The sequence below is a fragment of the Tetrao urogallus genome, assembly GCF_951394365.1.
Source record: "Tetrao urogallus genome assembly, chromosome: 4".
In the NCBI taxonomy this organism is placed as follows: domain Eukaryota; kingdom Metazoa; phylum Chordata; class Aves; order Galliformes; family Phasianidae; genus Tetrao; species Tetrao urogallus.
Window position 1 is genome coordinate 53,630,207 of NC_136817.1, and position 19,354 is coordinate 53,649,560.

Genomic DNA, 19,354 nt, shown 5'->3' on the forward strand with positions numbered 1-19,354 from the left:
GAGCCCCCACTTGCTCTGCCTGCTCCACATCATCTTTCCCAGGGCTGGGGGTTTGGAGCCACAATGGACCCATGTTTAGTGGCCTCTTGGACAACATGCAAGCAAGGACAAGGCGTGTGACCAAATGCTCTTCCTCCAGCAGTGTGCAATGTGAGTAGCAACCTCCACAGGCAGCACACAGCTTACACCTGAGATAAGAGGCCAGGGAGGAGAGCAGGGTGCCACTCCACTGCAGGAGACTTTCCAACTCTCCCAAAACAGGTTGTGGCAAGCCGCAGTTCTGTTTCCTTCCTGAGAAATTTTTGAAAGACTTTATGAAAGCATACTTTGTAGTGCTGCACTTCAGCAAAGAAAACTGCTTTTGCACTTCTTTAAAAGCCAACTGCAGGAACATACCAGGTGCGTGATCTGGAACAGAAACCTGCAGAAGGCAAAAGCAAAGGACATTTAATCCTGACCAAGCAGAGCAAACATTTGGTTACAAAAGCTGGAGAATATTCAAGACAATAATAATGTACTCCGCATGTTGCAGTGCATCTCCTCTAACAGTTGGACTCCAAAAAGGTCACATGAGCCACGAGTGAAGAAAGAAAGGAAAACACTCAGCAAGATGAATATTGCTCAGAGCATTAATTTTCCCATACTTCCGCCACAGCAGGGTCACAAGCAATTAAGAGTCCTCATAGCAGGAGCACTTTTACTGACATACTTTGCTCTTACTCAAAGTTTTTTCAGATCTCTTACTTTGGACAGGTGGTCGATGTATGATCCAACAAAACTCATTGCTCTTTGCCAATTAACCTAGAAATTATATTTTCTCTCTGCAGAAGGTTGGAATTTTTCTTTTCTTTTATACTTCTTGCTTTGTACGGGGTGAGCCTCACTGGGGGTCAGTCTCTTTTCTCAGGTAATTAGTGATAGGAGGAGAGGTAATGGCTTTAAGTTGTTCCAAGGGAGGTTCGGGTTGAGTATTAGGAAGAATTTCTTCTTAAAAGGAAGAAAATTTCTGCCTTAAAAGGGCACTGGAGCAGGCTGCCCAAAGAGATGGTGGAGTCACTGTCCCTGGAGCTGTTTAAGAACCTTGGAGTTGTGGCATTGAGGGACATTGGGTTAGTGATGTGGTAGTGATGCATTGGCAGCTGGATTAGATGATCATTGAATTCTTTTCCAACCTGAATGATTCTATGATTCTTCTATGATTGTATGAGTCTATCAGCAGCCTTCTGTCCGCTGTCCAGCACCAGCAAAACACAACAAAAGGATTCACATTGGTATTACACTTGATAAAGGAACTGAGAAGTGGGAATGATAATGTGTGAGAAACGCCTTCCTATCTTGAGGAAATGGAGCTGACAACTTTCACATCTGGATATGCTTTTAATATTTATGTGCTCCTCCATGTTTGTGTCATTCCATTTATCTCTGCAATTCAACATATACCTGAGATTTTGGAAAAGGGAGTCATTGCATTAGTAGAAATGATGATGATAACACTCCAGAGTAACACAAGGAGCCATTCTCAGCTAGGAATCAGTGTTTTCCACACCCCAACTACTCAGAGAACCATGCCCTTATACATACTGCACTTGTGCATGCTCCTGTGCACCCCATGCCTCAGATCAAATTTTCTTACTGAGCTCATTTACGTATTGTCTGCATGCTGCTAGGAGTGTTTTACCATTTAAAATGCTATCTTCTCTATGTGTATCTGATTGTACAAGCATTCATATGCAGTTGGCTACACTTATTTGTGCCATGACTTAAATGGTGAATGCATCTGCAGGCCTACAGAACAAATCACGTACATCTATGAGCTGAGGTGTGAAGGAAAGCCACAGAATGTGGAAGTGTTGTTTATATGGGGGTGGGAGTGTATGCATATTTACATTCCTATACTCTCATGCACCTGTTTCTGTCATCTGAGTGCTCAGAACAAACCACTCTTTCTTAACTAAGGTGACAGGTCTTCCTGCTGCACCCCGCTGCCACCAGGCCCCTCCTCAGCCTCCCGACAAGAGGCAGTGGGCACACCCCTGGGAGCAGGCGGCAGAGAAGTGGCACAGGTTGCCCACAGACTGTGGGTCTTCTTGGAGATCCTCAGAAGCCACCCAGATATGACCCTGGGCACCTTGCTCTGGTGTCCCTGCTGAAGCAGGGGTGGGACCAGAGAGGGCCCTTCCACCTCAGCCATGCTGTGGTTCTGTGAACACACCCAAGTCATCCTGAAGTGGCATCCCCAGATGGCCCCAGCAGCTGTGTTTCATGGGGACAACTCTTGTCACAACTTCTCTAGTGGAAAATCACCTTCTGCACTGCTGGTAGCATTCCTGCTTCTTTGTATATTTCTATTGTATAAAAGAATTCCTTTCTTTTCTTTGTAATGACGGCACAAGGCACCCACAGCCCAGCTGTACCAGCAAAACCCAGCGAGGCTCGTGGTTTGCAACAATTTCCACGCGCTTGCCAATGACATAATCCCCGCAGACATACTGAGATCTGCACATCGCACAAACGATCCTTCCAACCCCAAACGCTTTCCTCGTTCAACAACTTGCCAGAAGTAATTTCCGAGTCAGCCCTCGGGGCATTCCTAACACCTCCGCTGCCTCAGAGCACAGCTTCCACTCCCCATCCCCACAGCAAGGCAGCACGGCCGCCACCCCGCCCCGGGCCGGCACGCAGCCCCTGCCCGTTCCCACGAGGGGGGCGGGCCCGCAGCGCGGGGCGGCGCCGCGCTGATGTCAGGGCGCGGGAGGCGGCGGCGGGCGGCCGGCGGGCAACGGCGGCGCGGGCATGGCGGGCCCGCTGCGGCTCCTGGCGCTCTGGGCCGCCGCGCTGCTGCTGCCGCCGCCGCCCGCCGCCCCGCGGAGGCCGCCGCCGCGCTGCGCGCCGCCCTGCAGCTGCTGGCGAGAGTCGGCGCTGTGCGTGGGGGCGGCCGGGGCGCCGCGCAGCCTGCCCGTCGGGCTCGGCTCGCTGTGAGTGCGGCGGCTGCGGGCGGGTCTGCTGGGCGCGGAGCCGGCGGTGCCGCTTGCCGTGACGCCGGGGTTCTCGCGGCAGGGACGCCGCGCTGGGGCTGCCGGCAGCCCGCGCTGGCTCAAACGTGGCTTTTCTCTCCCTCCGCCAGGAGCCTGGTGAACGGGACCTTCTCCGAAGTCAAGGACAGGATGTTCTCCCACTTGCCCTCCCTGCAGCTGCTGTAAGTATCGCACGGAAGCATCTCGCTAGCGCCCTGCTCGCCGCTCCTCGATGTCGTTACGGGCGCGCCTTTAGGAGGAGCGGCAGCAGGTAAAGCCACAGCCGGTGCATCTCGATGGCACAGCCGCCGTTCGGTAACCCAGGCGTGAATTTTCTGTATTGCTACAGCATCATGAACCAGTTCATAGAACGTGTAGTTATGCGCTAAAGGCGAAAAAGTGTTACCTTGATGTCCTGAATTCCACTTTGAGTTTCAGCTTAAAGAAGCTGAGGACAGCGTTTCCCCCTGGAGCCACGTGAGCGCTGTCCCCCGCTCAGGTTGTGCCGGTGGGCCCAGTTTTGTGCGGGTGACTCCTGCGTCCCTTCGGGACATTGCGGGGCAGTTCAGCGCGGCACGGGACGTGGCTGCTGGGGACAGGAGGATCGCGTGCCCAACCGAGGAGAGCAGCTTGTGCGCTGCCTGCGGCACGACTGAGGTTTGGCACCTGGCCTGCAGGGCGGCCGGCCCCTCCAATGCCTCCCAGTGCTCCTTGGTGACCTTGGGTCAGTCCCATGGTTGTGCCCATGCTGCAGTCGTGTAGTGTTTCCCATGGGCTTTCACTCAGCTGTCCTGGGAGGCAGGAGCAGGGCAGAGCACAGATATGGGTGCCTGCACAAGCTGCACAGCCCCAGCTTGAACACCTCACCCTGGAGGGACTGGGTTACTCCCAAAGTAAAGGGGTGCTCTGAGGAAAAATACGGTGAGAAAATGCATGGCTTGCCAGAAATAGAGGCTGAGCGCTTGCCACAGAGAAATCAGTTAAAACTGGTCTTGGCAAGAGGTAATCCCAAAGGGCATGTGGTAGTGGAGTGCCCTGGTGCTCTTGTGCCCCGTCACCTTCTTCCAGAAGGTCTGGCTCACCATCCAGGGAGAGGGACGTCACCTTGTTAAAGACACTGCAGAGCGGTGGGCAAGGTGAGGGATGGAGGCCTGCAGGGCAGGGACTGCCTTTTTGTACACAGCATTGGTGAGGCCGCAGTTCAAGTACTGTGCTCATTTTTGGGCCCCTCGCTACAAAGAGGATGTTTTGTTGCTCAGGTGTGTGCAGAAGAGCAACGAGGCTGGTGAAGGAGCTGGAAAACAAGTTATGGGGAATGACTGAGGGAACCGGGGCTGATGGGTCTGGCGAAGAGGAGATGAGGGGAGGCCTCATTGCTCTCTGCAACTGGCTGAAAGGAGGGTGCAGCAAGGACTGTACCAGTCTATTTATTCTGGTGACAACTGATGAGATGCAAGGAAATGGTCTCAGATTGTGCCGGGGAGGTTTAGGGAGGACATTAGGAAGAATTATTCACAGAACGGGTGGCCAGGCATTGGAATGGGCAGCACAGGGAGGTGGTAGAGTCAACATCAAATGAAGTGGTTAAGAGACCTGTGAGTGTGGCACTGAAGGATGTGTTTTAATGATGGAACTCGATAGGTCAGGTTGATGGTTGGACTTGGTGATCTTGAGTGTCTTTTCCAACCTAGATGACTGTATGATTGTAAGGCCTGAGAATCTGAGTCTTCACAGGTTCTGGCTCAGCTTTGGCCAGGTGCCATGAAGGTATTCATTTTCATTAGCACCAGGCAGTGAAGTCTGAGATGAGGTAGTTGGTCAGATTGAATTTTAGGGTGAGAGGATACAGTAAGCAAGAGCAAGTAGGGCAATTAACCACCTCATTTCTAAATATAGTTATTCCAGTGTATGCTAATGGGAAAATGGCAATTACTGTTGTGCTAAGGTTTTCTCTAGTACATGAAGCATTCCGTAACCTTTCTCACATGAAAAACTTGCCTGGGAAAGGAGAGGCTGGTGACCCCCACCCCCTTTTTGTTGAAAGCACAGATCAGGACTAAAAGCATAGCATGTTCGTACTGTGCCTTCTCTGATCTCCTCAGAGCAATAGAGGATTTACCCCAGGGTGTTTGAGCATAACCGAAGTCCAAACCAAAGCTTTAGGGGGAGCTCATGACCAGTACAGAACCCGGGACAGAGGACAGGAGGACTTTGCAGGAAACAGCAGGACCTGTGCTATTTGGAATGGAAAGAGATGAACCTGACAGTGGTTTGAGAAAAATGGTGGGTACGAAATGGGAGATGGGGAATCTATTTTGGTTTGGACAGTGGTAGCAGGAGGAGGGAAGAAGAGCAGAGGAAGGTTACTTCCTCTCACTAGATGTGGAGGATTTCCAGGAGGAAACATTGAGCTAACAGGGGGAGGGTCAGCTGGAGAAAAGCAGAAGTTGCCCTTTTCATTTCTGTTGCAGTGCGAAGGGTTTGTAACCACTACCATCATCATCATCCCAGCCCCTGACAAATTTTGTTGGTCAGTGTAATTTAGGAGTTTGTCCTTCAAACAGGAGAAAAGGAATGATTAAATGATGAAAAATTAAACACTGCATGGGGCACTGTTGTACGTCAGGACTGAATCTTCAGTCACAGTAGCCATGATGAAGCAGGAATGCAGTGATTTCTTTCTGATTGCAGCCTGAATCTTTCTTAGATTTGTACAGAATAATTTAAGAAATATTTGTCTAGTATTAACATAATAACCCACGATCACAGGGAAAGTTTGTATTTTGTGTTCATTAGTCTTAAAAATTAATTTTAATAAAATGCCTAAAACCATACAAATGGAGGATTAATAAATTACTGGAGTAAAGCAATTAGTGCAGACGTTCACTCATGGCTGAAAATTCAGAAGTTTTACTAAAAATGATTTATTTTGAGTAATATTTGATTTTTAGACTGGATGGAAAGTTTTGCTTTTTCTTCAAACGAGATTGCCGTCTGTGCCTTGACCGTAGACACTGGAGGCGTCTGGTGCTCCTTTGTGCTCTCATACTGCAAAGAAGGAGCTTTGCTGGCCAAGCCTTTCTGTAGCTTCCTTCTCCCTACCTCACTGTCCTGGCTCAAGTGACAACTGCTCAATGTAGCTCTACCATTTTTTGACCCTGAAGTTTGCAGAGGAAGCAATGCAGCACCAGGAGACCTTCTCCTTGGTGCATGCAGACGCAGAGTTACGCTCCCCAGAGACAGCATGGCTTTTTATCTCTGGCTGTTCAGGCACGTCTCAGTTTGCAGCTGACAGTGGGGTGGTGCATAATGGGTGCTTTCCTTCCACACTGCAGATCAAGCTTGGGGCAAGTTCCCTGTGAGCTGAGAACAGGTGAGCCCCAGTGCACCAAGACTGCTTAAATGAAAGCTGGTGCTTGTACAAAAGGGCTTACCACTTCTCAAAGCTGGGGAGTAACACTGAGCCTCTGAAAATTTTCCGTGTGTCTTGATTATTGTGGGCACCTGGGATACACACACAGCAGACTTACCCTGAAAGGACAGCTTGTCCTACTTAGGGGACAAAGCAATCCAGGGCTAGGCTGTATTTAGCCAAGATGAATGGTACAGCGAACATATTTCCCGGGGAGTGCGGACTTTAACTAGCACTGCATTATGCCTTTGATTTTTATTTTTCATAGACCATTCCACGGTATTTTATGTGTGCTGCATTGGTGGGGCAATATGGGCTTGAGTCAGTAAGATGGGTTTGGTCACAGTCAATAAACACAACTGGCATAATCCGGTGTGTCAGCTTTTAATATGCTTTCCCATTGCCTGTTCTCTGTTTTCAGCTTGCTGAACTCAAACTCCTTTACTGTTATACGAGATGATGCCTTCGCTGGTCTCTTCCATCTAGAATACCTGTAAGTTCAGTATTTTTTGTATTCACCTGACCACTATAAATCAAGGGGTTTTGATACGTTACCAAGACTCCTGCTGTGGAGTCTTACTCTTTACTGTGATTACCAGAAGCAGGGGAGATGGATGATGGATTGATGTTCCATTTCTGTGCAAATGTCCTTTATGGTTGCTCACCATTTTTCAGAGGTTGCAGTGGATTTTTAGTATATGCTGTGAGTGCAAGATGGCTCTGTGCAATTACAGTACATTGAAAAAACGTTGCTGAGCAAGAGCTTGTCCCGGCTTCACAAAACAGTGCCATCACTTTCAAGGAGTTTGGATCTCAGGAGAGGCGGTGAAGCCTCCCGTGGCCTGCTGACAGCCTGAGGAGGAGTTGCAGGGCGTTGGTGTACTGCCCGGAACAGCCCTGATTACCGTACTGATCCTCTTTCCCCAACTTTCCTCTTCAACTTTGTCTTTGTTCTGACATTCCATTTAATGCCCGTGGCATTCATTTTTTTATATTATAAATAATTACGAATATATGAATATATCAATATATATTTCATATAAGAGAAATTATTGTAATTATTTACATTATTATTTAAATTTATTTTAACTTTCCTTTTCTGAACTTAGTTCAGTTCTCCGTTGATTTTTACGTTATCTTCATTTCGCGATCTTTTTTGTTTTCTTTTTTTAGGTCACCCTTTTTTCTTTTAAAAAAAGTAATAGCCCTGGTACCAGGTTGTCCTCACTTCATACTCCAAAGGACTGCCATTTCTCTGTGTTACCGGACACGAGCTGGTATGTTCTAAACTCTGAATATGATCTGAAAGAAAGTTCATCTTTCCACCCACCTTTCTGTGCTGAAAGGTTGCTGTGGAAAACAATTGCCTTTGTCTAAAGGAAGACCAATGCTCATAAAACTGACTCTTGCTAAAGTCCTTCAGGTAAGTAGGATGAAGTTGGGGTGCATTGAGGACTAATGATCTAATACAGGAGAAGCAGCCACCGGTAGAATTAGCAGACCAAGAAATAGAGGATAATTGTATGTGGCATGTGTTGGAATCTACGATTCAGCTCACGATTTTTGAGTGGTAGTTATCTAATCATTCTCTTTTACATGTGTCTACAGGAAAAAAAAAAAAAAAAAAAAAAGTAATTTGCAGAATGCTGGTAAAAAGGAGGAGAAGAAAACCCTGCAAATATTTTTATGTTGTTTCAGTGATGACTTGCTTAGGCTTTGAAGCGGCGATGAGTCTAAAATGGAGCCTTGCCACAACAACATGCACTACAATAGCTGTTGCACTGGTATTTGTGGCCAGACCTCTGTTTGAAAGAAGAGACCTCTGATCCTCCTCATCTCATTTAAGGGACAATTTCTGTCCCTGGCTGCTAATTGCAAATCAGGGAACAGAATTAAGACTGGTAAAGCCTTGGAGATTCAGTTTCTTTTAGTAACAGCCAACTAACTGGTCTCAGTTAATGGTTGTGGTCATCCTCCCAGCTGAGTCCCTAGGGCGCTTCCTCTTGCAGCAGATCTCACCTGTGTCTTTTGGGAACTGTACATGAGTGAGTGGCCTTTCCTTTCCTTTTTTTTTTTTTCTTCCAGCTGTACAGATGGTAACATCATTACAATTGTAATAACTCATGTCTCTCAGTTACCAATGATCAGACCTTACAGAGAAGAGGACACTGCTGATGAACACGGTCAAGGCTCTTTGCGTACCGAGCAGTTTCCAAATGAAGAGCAGCAGGGGAGCAGCTGCAGCAGATACCTGTATACCCCTTAGCAGGAGCGGCTCTTGTGCTGTGTCACACTGCACTCACAAAGCTGATGATGGTATTTCGTGCACCTTTAAATCTACCCAGCTACGTTTGCAGAGTCGGGACAAAAATGTCTGATAAAGGTGGGAGCTTTGCTGACGTTCCCAGGGTAGCAGTCCTTTGAGACTGGGTTTGGTTGCAAAGAAATCCAGCAAATTTACTGACTCCCAGCCCAGATTTCCACCATCTTGTTGCACTGCGTTCAGTGTTTATTTGCACTGTCCGACAAGCTGACTGTGTACTGAGTACTGTGTGAGGGAGCACTGTGGCTTTGTGCTCTGTGGATTGAATTCATGTCTCCAGGCTGCCTTGTAACTGAGTATGGTTGACCCATAACTGACGCCCTCCATTCACATGCAGTACTTCATCATCTGCATCCTTTGCGTGCAGTGAGGATGCCAGTCAACTCATGAAGGATTTTGGCTTTGTCTAAACAGAGCTTTTGTCATCTCCTGCATTCCACTGCAGGCTGCAGCCCCTTCTTGACTCACTCAAGAAATGACATTGACTCACAACATTTGTCCTCTGTCTTCCTGGGTGGCAAACAAGGGCCTGTAGAGGGGAAGGAGATATTCTTGTCTCATAAACTGTTTCTGAAGTCCGTATGCAGCTTTCTTCATCCAGATACATCTGTACCATGCAATATCTTGATGGCCACCTGGCTACAGCCACTTTACAGAACTGATGGTGCATTTATGAATGTGTCCTCAAGTGCTCTAGGTGCAGGATGCTCAAATGTCAGCTCTTTTTCTAAATGCTGACATGCAGTCAGGATGAGCAGCATACTCCTGCAATCGATATGTGGCTATCAGTTCCTCCAGCACGCAGGGCCAGGACCTGTGTGTGTTAAGGAGCCCTGCAGAGGTGATGTCCTGGCTGGAGAGTACTGGAACATGGCAGCAAGAAGACACAAGGCTTTCAGCAGAGGTCTTGCCACATAGGCAGTCTTTGAGCTTGGAATGCCAATATATTGCTGGGGTTCATGTGACAGCAGTGACTGCAGCAGAGAGCCTTTTGGTTCTGTGGGTGTGAAGGTGGCACTGCATATGCAGCCCTCTGGCTGTGGGCACCATCCCTTCAGGCACGAACTTGCAAGCAGTGTCCATCTGCATCCTGCACAACACTGGCACCTCTGTGCTGCCCTGTCATTTCTGTATTTAGGTTGTTGAGGAAGGCAGGACTTGAGCTTCTAAGTCCATCTCAGAAGTCTCTCTTACCCAAGTCTCTTTCCTCATGCAGCACGTTCCACAAGAATTAAGCAACAGAGAAATAATGGTTTTTGCTTAGCTCACTTTGTTTCTCTGCTACTGCATATTTGTGTCACTTGCTCTCCCTTGTGCTACATGCTTTACTTCTTGCAGTACACCAGAGGAAAGGTGACAACTCCACTGAGACTTCCCCCTGTCTAAGTCTGAAGGGGCTACGCAGGAGCCTCCAGAGTTTGGCGGACGTAGGCTAAAGCACTGATGGTGCTCATAATGTTACTTGAAGTCTTCTAAAGTACTTTTTTTTTTTTTTCTTAGATTCATTGAAGGAAACAAAATAGAAACCATATCAAGAAATGCATTTCGTGGCCTTCGAGACCTGACCCACCTGTAAGTTATTTAACACTTAGTAATTTGTACTGGAGCACAACTCTTCCTCGCAATAGATGGTTTTCAAGCCAACACCTCTGACTGTTGGTAATGTGCCTTCTATAAATTGAGAAGTGACCTTTAAAAAATGCCTGCTCAGGCAGCACTGCCGCACATCCAGCTGCCTGTGCATGCTCACAGGTCTCACTGGGGTACAACCCTTGCCTGTGGGTGCTGCCAGCGGTGCCACTGTGGTGTTACATACTTGTAGTTAACATTCCTCTTTTTCTCCAGCATGTTCAGTCATTGATCTCTGTTACATTTCATCCAATAAAACAGCTTTATATGTTTTACTTCTGCATCAGCTTCATATTCTTCAAGGAATCACCATTCTTAAATAAGTATAATGAATGCATGCGTGTTCCTGGTAGTTATTAACAATGCTGGAGACTGGAAAGTATCCCATAATTAACGTTTTGTAGGTGAGTTCAGACTTAGCAGGTGTCAACAAGATGGTATGAGAGATGATGTAACAATGATACTAAGCTCTAACTTTCTTTTCTAGTTCTTTGGCCAATAACCATCTGAAAACTCTGCCAAGGGATGTCTTCAGTGATTTAGATTCTCTAATTGAACTGTAAGTAATGAAAATCTTTCTGTTGACCTCCTGCTACTATCACTCTGTTGCTCTGCGGTTTAAGTTCTGCATTTGTGTGGTGCTGTGTATGTAAATGTGCACTTTGTTGTTCTGTCTTTTCTCATTTTAATATTATTTACTTGATGGACTTCTCCAAAATGACTGCTGTTTCTCAAATCACTGATTTGAGAAACAAATGTTTTGCATATATTTTTTTTAGTGGAATGGACAATTAATTTTATGACAGCAATTTCTCTGAATAGTTTTTCCTGTTAATGTTGCAAGTATTCCATGAGATTATTTTAGTTGAAGGTGTTAATTTACAAATATACTTTTTCACGCAGTTGTAGCATATTGCTGTCTTATTGCCAGTGTTTTCATGTATAGCTATGCTGCTAGTCAGCTTCCTGTTTTTGGCCTGGCTCTCTCAACTAAAGACTGTAGCCACAAGAATTGCCGTGGGGTTGAAGACCAGGCACGTTAGTAGGGGCATGTTATTTAAGCTGCCCCTACCGTTAAGCTGTTAGTAAGTTAGACTCCACATCAGGAGTGACTCTAAAAATACTAGCCTTACATCTGTATTTACATCTGCACAGAAATTATACCAGCAAGACCATCCTGCTCACCAAAGGTGCCTGGGTAGTTCAGTGAAGGAATGGGATTTGTCTGTGCCAGCAGTAGATGATGGGATGCAGACTTGCAGCAGACAAGTGCTCTGTGAGGATTTATTATGCTATAGTCCTAATCCTATGAAAAGTTATAAACAGGGGTGACTTTACATGAATCACAGTGCTTTTATTGCTAGCATTATACCTGGGTTTATTTCCTAGACTGAAACTGTTTTTCTAGGGTGAACACTTCAGTGAATGAGCGTAGGTATTAAGAGCACATTAAGAAGTCTTTCCTCCTCTCACTTCAAAAACATATCAGAGTTGTGTTTTAAGTTCATTATGTCAAGGTGCTAACAGTTCTGTAAATTCATATTGCTATCAACCTTTTCAAATATGTTTATTTTTGTGTGTTTTTTAGAGATTTAAGGGGAAATAAATTTGAGTGTGACTGCAAAGCCAAGTGGTTGTTTTTGTGGTTAAAGATGACAAATTCCACTGTTTCTGATGTCCTCTGTATTGGTCCAGCAGAATATCAGGATAAGAAGTTAAATGATGTGACAAGTTTTGATTATGAATGCACCGCTACAGGTATTCAGAATGTACATTTCTAAGCACACTACAAATAGTTAAATATCAGAGGTGTATATTACACTACAGCACCTCTGTGAGCATGACATGGTGGGAGGAAGAGAAAAAAGGGTAACATACAGAGCACCGTGGAATGCTAGAACAAGCATAAAATGAGGAAATTACATTTTGAAGCCAAAGTACAGTTTTTACTGAGATTAAGTGATAATGGGAGAAGAGTTGGGAGTAGCCATATTCTTGAAGTCTTGCTTATTCTTAAAGTCTTAGGGCTTGCTAGTGACCTAATTTTCATCACAGCATGCATTCTATTGTATGGAATAAGGCCGTATAGTTATGTCAGGTGAACTTCCTAAATCGTTTTTTGCTTCACAGAAAGCAATGAAGAGAAGTTCAAATGATTTGGCTATATCTGCTACCTTTATTCAGTAGACCACAATTTAATATCACCAAATGTGGCAACAATACTGCCAGCTGTTCTTTATGGTACTCCATTAAATTGGAGATAAATGTCCATTAATATTCCGAGAACTGTCTTGTTTAGGTTCTTGATTTTTATTTTAGGTAATGTAAAGCATGCAGACCGAAGTGAAGAGACACTTGCATGTGGGTATGCTTATATTTCATGACCAGATAGCAGCAGTTGCCTGTATTTAAATGTAGTCACATCATACAACTGAGAATATCAGCTGCAGGTATTGTTTTCATGTTTCATGTATATTATGTCAGCACTTTGCCTTTTCTTTTCTATACAGTAATATCAGAGGCATTCAAGTTCTTTCATCTGTCATCAAATTAGTCTTCATCATTAAGAGACAGTAGAGAAGTTTTATATTACTAGTAATATAAAATAAAGTTTTGGGACACGATATGAATGGTAATCCAAGGGCAATATTTAAAGGGAAAGAGAATAAATTAAAAATTAAAAAATATGTCAGAAGAGCAGCAGGGATAAAGCATGATAATGTGCCACATAAAAGGATGTCAAATGCAGGTGACCAATGTAGCTTAGAACTTTGCCTAGGTTACTGTGTCTGTAAATCCATGGAGGTGCAGAAATAAGGTGTAAAAGTAAGCTTCATTTTAGTTTAAGAATCTAGTTTAAGAAATTGCACAGCACTGACAGTATGGGAAAACAATCCTTACTTACCTTCCTGGCCCTCAGACCTAAATTAACCTCCCTATACTGTGTCATTTCTTTGCGTCTAGATACGAACTGAAATGGCTACAGGCTAAATTCATCCATAAAGTTAGTCTCTTTGTCTGCTATAAATGAAATTTCACTGAGCATAAGTGTAACATCACGTGCTGTAGATTTTGCTGGGAAGCTAAGGTGTTATGCGGTGCAAGGATTGCACCGTGAATGTTTTTATTCAAAGGCCACCTATGCTCTAGCCGCAGGCATATGGATATAACATACTCTTCAGATAGTAAAAGATGTTTTCCAACCAGACAAGGACACTGTGCCTAACCTTGCTTGGCCTGAGAGCAGACAGCAGTCTGGAGCTCAGGTCTGTAGTGAAGGTGTAGAAGCAGTGGGGCCTCAGCATCCTTACAGAGCATCTGAGAGGGATAGCATTCATACAGAAGTGACCTATAAGAGACTATCAAATAGAGTGTAAATGTAAGTCTTCAGGACTGTGTCATTTCAGACAGCATCACGTCCCATGCATTGAACCAGTCACTACTTGCTGTAAACTGCAGCCCTGCAGTGGACTTGCTAGTGGACTTGCTGGTGGCCTATGTTAGGCCACAACTGCCTTTCCCTTCTCTGCCCTTGCTTCCCCCAGATCTGGAGGGAAACAAAATATGCCCACATTCATTCCCTGAGGACTGGTGTGTCCAGCATGATTGGTTGGATGTGGTAATGAAGGAGTTTGCTTGGTAAAGTATTTTCTCATCAGCTCCATTGGCTCATTGCATCTGCTGAACTGATGCAGTGGTGACAGAAAGGGAGATGTAAAGAAGTGCTGCCAAATTAAAGAAAATCCAGAGGACGAAATGCTTGGTCACTTACTGTGAAAATTATTGACAGTGCCTGTGACCTGCGCTTCTAACTCTTGCAGTTGTACCATCTTGTCTTTCCCATTTCTCACAGCTTCCATCATGAAGCAGGTTAATCCATTTCACTTTGGGTTTTGTTTGTTTGTTTGTTTGTTTTTATTTCTCCTACAGATGTATCCAGCAGCACTGTGGTTTGACTATAAGCCCCTTGAGGGAATGTGTACTTACTTTCAGGAGACTTGAAAGCAGTCTTACCACTTCTATTACCTTTAAGGCCTAAATTTTTGGCAAGCCTGATGCGTCAACATCTCTTTAGTGTGTAACTGTGTTCCACATTAGTCTGGTATTTACAGCTTGGTTTACTGTTTTTTAATTGGTTATGTCTGATTTAGTTACCCGTTTTTAGTCATGCAGTGACATAAAGAGCCCGGTGACAAGTGCAAGTAAAAATAGCAGTGTTAACACTGAATCATTTCTGAACAAGCAACAGATTTTAACTCACAAACTGGTCTGTTTTAATTTGCAGATTTCCTCAAAGTGCTTCAAAACTGTTGAGATATCTTTTTCAGTGTTAGAGCTATGCTTTTTTCCCCTCAAGATTTTAAAAGTATTTCAATTTTCTTTGACTACATCTGTTTCTGTCCCATCCTTCGCTACCTCTTATGATTTATCACTTCTTTCTGCAAATTTTGTTGTTGGTGTTCCCCAGTCTTTTTGTTTTTTCCAGTGGGAATGAAGGTAATTTTCTTGTTTTCCTATTTGCACTGCTGTGTCAATCCCATGCTCTGCCTGTAGCAGACCCTCACAGAATAGTGACTGTTGTTTCTGTTGCAGCTCTGGAACCTGTTGTGTTTGCGTGATGGTTGTCATCTGTCTTTGTTCTCCAGAAGTGTAACTCCTCAAGAGCAAAAGCTTTCATGCATGCAGAGACAAAGAGTTCTTAATTGAAAAACAAGTATTTCTTAACATGCCAGACTGAGGGACCAAAGTGAGGACTTGATTAGAAATCCCAAAATCCCTGAATGCTCAGGCCCTTCAAAAGTAGGAGTGAATAGTGGAAGCATGTAGCAAATGGAACTTGAAGCAGGGCAATGTCTGGTTCTTCAGAGAAACTCCATCTTAGTGGAATGTTCATTTCCTTTTCTGTATGCTTATATCTACATAAATTCCATGCAGGTCTTCTGGTACCTCCTAGGCCAAAGTACCTTTTAAGTGCTGGCTTTTCTTTGTCAACTCTGCTATATTTATTTCTTTTTCTGATAATGATGACTTTGCCAAGTTTTAGGCCAAATATCAATTTCAGGGTTTCCTTTTTTTGCCCCAGGCTGGCTCTGTACTGACTTAGCTCAATATGAATTTTAGGACTAAATCTGCAGGCACTTGGCTTTTGAGCAAAAATCTTGAACTTTGGGCTGGTCTTTACAGATTGCTCCAACTCCTCAGTCTTAGTATTTAGATTAAGTTTTCCACTGGATAGTAATTTGAAGGTTGGTTGTATTTTATGCTTAAACTACTTTACAATGCCCCATAAAACGCTACGTTAACTGAGATTTTGATTACACCATTTTATCTATCGTCTAGCCAAAATGGGGTTATCCCCAGGCAAACTTCAGATATTATTTCACTTTCTGCCTGGTTTAGCGTAACACAAATTGCTAGTGATTAAATTTGCATGTCTTAAGAAGTTATTGGACTTCAGCTGGAAGTTGCTGGCTCTCAGCTTGAAAATGATTCTACCAAGGCCATTTGACTTGATGGGAAAGCAACTTCCAGCTGTGGGGAAAGAGTCTTCTCTTTGGTGGCATGTGACTGTTTGAATGTATCCTGATTTCAAGGATACCAGCCAGCCTAGCTGGGAAACTGAAATTCTGACATTATTTACCTGCTTGATCTCCTTCACAACTCTCTTTCCAGAGGACAGTTTAGGGATGCTTAAAGCAAGAAGACGCTTTCCCCTGTTGCTGCATGCTTAACGTGAGCACTGACACCTCCATCATAGGCTTATATAGAATTCAGAATATATCACTCATTTGCTGTTTGTAATCAACTACTACTTAGTTTGCATTTTCAGCAAGAATATATCCTAACTGTTGTAATGTGCTTTTTTAGATTTTGTTGTTCACCAGATTTTGCCCTACCAGTCAGTGTCAGTGGATACATTCAACTCTAAAAATGATGTGTTTGTAGCCATTGCACAGCCCAGCATGGAGAACTGCATGGTGCTCGAGTGGGATCATATTGAAATGAATTTCAGGAGTTATGACAACATCACAGGTAACTAGTGAAAAGGAAACAGGAAACTAGTTGGAGTTTAGCCCTTTGCAGTGTGGACCTAAACCAGTTGTTGAGAATTATGTTTATACTCAGTACATAGAGAAATAGATCTTGATATCCTCTCCTAAAGGAGATATCTACAGGCTGGGTAAAATCTTCACTAGAGTATTCTGTGACTAAATTAGACCAGAAAGAGACTGGATAATCAGCTTGAGTATTCCTGTCTACACTGCAGATATCTTATGGTATTCAAGATTAATCCTATCCCTCCAGCATTACTGGCTCTGGAAGGATGATAGTTCATCACAGGCCAGCTGTGAAACAGCAGTGGGTAGGGGTCAACTATGGTGTCAACACGAGTCTGTTGGAATGACTGCAGCAAAGCAAGTACAGAGGAGTCTGTGCAGATGTGGTACTACATAAACTGTGTTTCAGAGAAGACTTCCTTTGCTGCAGCAGATCATTTCATACAGTTTGGTTATTACCTTTTGGTGTAGATTTTGTCTAGTGACTTGAGATTACAAAATTGATCATAACTGCAATAGTCCTAAATATTCTGAGTTTAATATAATCTAAAATTTCAGGAATACTTAAATGCTTAACAAACAACAAGGTTAGATTTATCTTTTTCATCTTGCTGTCAGGGGCTATATCCACAGTATTTCTACTTACAGTGGCAAAAAGCTGGCTGTGACTCCTCAAGAAAAACAGAATGTTTCATCTTTCTGGTTAAACCAGAAATGTAGATTTCTTATGAATAAAAGAATTTCAAGTTCTTGCTGAGTCAGGAGATAACTCGTTATTTTGAGTAATAAAAACTGGATCAAATAATTGTTTTGGATAATAGGGAGTACATATTTGGACAGAGAAAGAAAACGTATTTTGGATGAAGAGGAACTTGCACACCTTGAGGGGTGTGATTTGAAATCATCTGTCCAGGTACTGGGGGGGGAAGGAAGCAAGATAAGAAGCTCTGAGAGTGCATAGCAAAAGACAGATTATGAGATAAAGATTTAAAAGAGCAAAGGGTGATGTGGTGATGTCTCTGTGGCTTAAAGGGTGCTTTGTACAGTGCTAACGTGTGTTTTTCTTTTCTTTGGACATTAGGTCAGTCCATAGTGGGATGTAAAGCCATTCTTGTTGGTGACCAAGTCTTTGTGGTGGTGGCACAGCTCTTTGGTGGCTCACACATTTACAAGTATGATGAGAGCTGGACAAAGTTTGTCAAGTTCCAGGATATTGAAGTATCTCGCATTTCCAAGCCAAATGATATAGAGCTTTTTGAGATAGACAGTGAAATGTTTTTTGTCATAGCAGATAGCTCCAAAGCAGGTTTGTCAACAGTGTACAAGTGGAATAACAAAGGATTTTACTCATACCAGTCCCTTCATGAGTGGTTCAGGGACACCGATGCTGAGTTTCTTGATATAGATGGGAAATCGCATTTGATCCTCTCTAGCCGCTCACAGGTTCCCATTATACTTCAGTGGAACAAAGCTTCAAAGAAGTTTGTCCCGCATGGTGAAATCCCCAACATGGAAGACGTCCTGGCTGTGAAGAGTTTCAGGATGCAAAACAACCTGTACATAACACTCACAAGATTCATTGGGGACTCCAGAGTTATGAAATGGAATAGCAAACAGTTTGTGGAGATTCAGGCTCTTCCATCCCGAGGAGCCATGACGCTGCAGCCTTTCTCCTTTAAGAATAATTACTACCTAGCCCTGGGAAGCGACTATACCTTCTCCCAGATATACCAGTGGGATGGTGAAAAAAAGCTCTTTAGGCTATTTAAAGAAATCTATGTGCAAGCGCCACGTTCTTTCACAGCTGTGTCAACAGATCGAAGAGATTTTTTCTTTGCCTCTAGTTTTAAAGGAAACACACAAATATTTGAACATATAATCATTGACTTGAGTTTATGAAAAGCTGCTGGAATGAAATTCTTGTAGAATGACATTTGTATACAAGCAAAACAGAGACCTTTCCAAGAACAGGCTGCACCTATGGAGTATGATGACATTTTCTGAACTTTAAAACTTGCATATTAATCAGGGAGTGCATTTACTTGATTGCTGCATGACATGTCTGTTTTATATTTTTTCAAAGACACTTTGCAACCTGCAGCCATTCAGAGGAGAGTGCAGTGCATTAGCATTAATTTTGATATCTTAGAAAATGATCTGAATTCTATCCAGGAAAATACCGTAAATTGAGCATCTCTTAGAGAAAGGGACAGGAAAGCCGTACCATTTCTGTGCCAAGGCGCAGAAATGCTTTTGAGTCTTAAGCTAACATCTCAGTAAAGGTTTTAAGATTAGAGGCAGTTCTTTATGGCTGCTGATGAATTGTAAAAGCAAATGGCAACATTCCAGAACGTGTTTTATTCTGGTTACTTGAGCCCTTTTCTCAAAATCTGCATCTATTTGTGTTTATAACAAGACCAGGAGGTTTTAACTCACTGCGGATGAGGCAGAAAGTCAAAATCTGTTACTATCTTTCTTTTCTTAATCAGTGTTTCAGCAACAAATTGTGCGTAGCAAATAGCTCAGCCCAGAGTACTTGGATGGCCAGGAAATAAAGGTATGTCACTTCCAGACTGTGTGATCTTAACAAGTTAATATAAACAGAAAGTAACAGAGGTCTGGTTGGTGCCATGAATGAAAAGACTGCAGATTGAGTCCACTTTGTGTACTAATAGGTGTTCCAGAATGACCTAGTTCAGTCTCTTCTTGATGGTTCCAGTAGATTGGGGTGTATTAGCAAGGAGATCAGTTGACTTATTCTTCCATGAGGCACAGCTTAAACTGAGTCTGTAACATACATTCGTGTTCTCCATGCTGCACCTCACCTCTACACAGTGAGATGATTTATTCCCTAGAGCTCTTCCTCCAGCACAGCTCACAAGCAATAAGTTCAGGTTTCATTCATCACAAGCTGTAT

General features: G+C 43.9%; 1 protein-coding gene across 1 annotated transcript; it reads left to right on the plus strand.

Annotated features, from left to right (window-relative positions):
- Positions 1–2,793: 2,793 nt before the first annotated feature.
- LGI2 (leucine rich repeat LGI family member 2) lies at positions 2,794–18,336 on the plus strand (the record flags this gene model as incomplete). Its single annotated transcript, XM_079535138.1, has 8 exons — positions 2,794–2,975; positions 3,125–3,196; positions 6,848–6,919; positions 10,250–10,321; positions 10,866–10,937; positions 11,967–12,136; positions 16,247–16,411; positions 17,519–18,336. 8 exons carry the CDS (start codon positions 2,794–2,796, stop codon positions 18,334–18,336), a joined length of 1,623 nt encoding a protein of 540 aa, XP_079391264.1.
- Between the last annotated feature and the right edge of the window lie 1,018 nt (positions 18,337–19,354).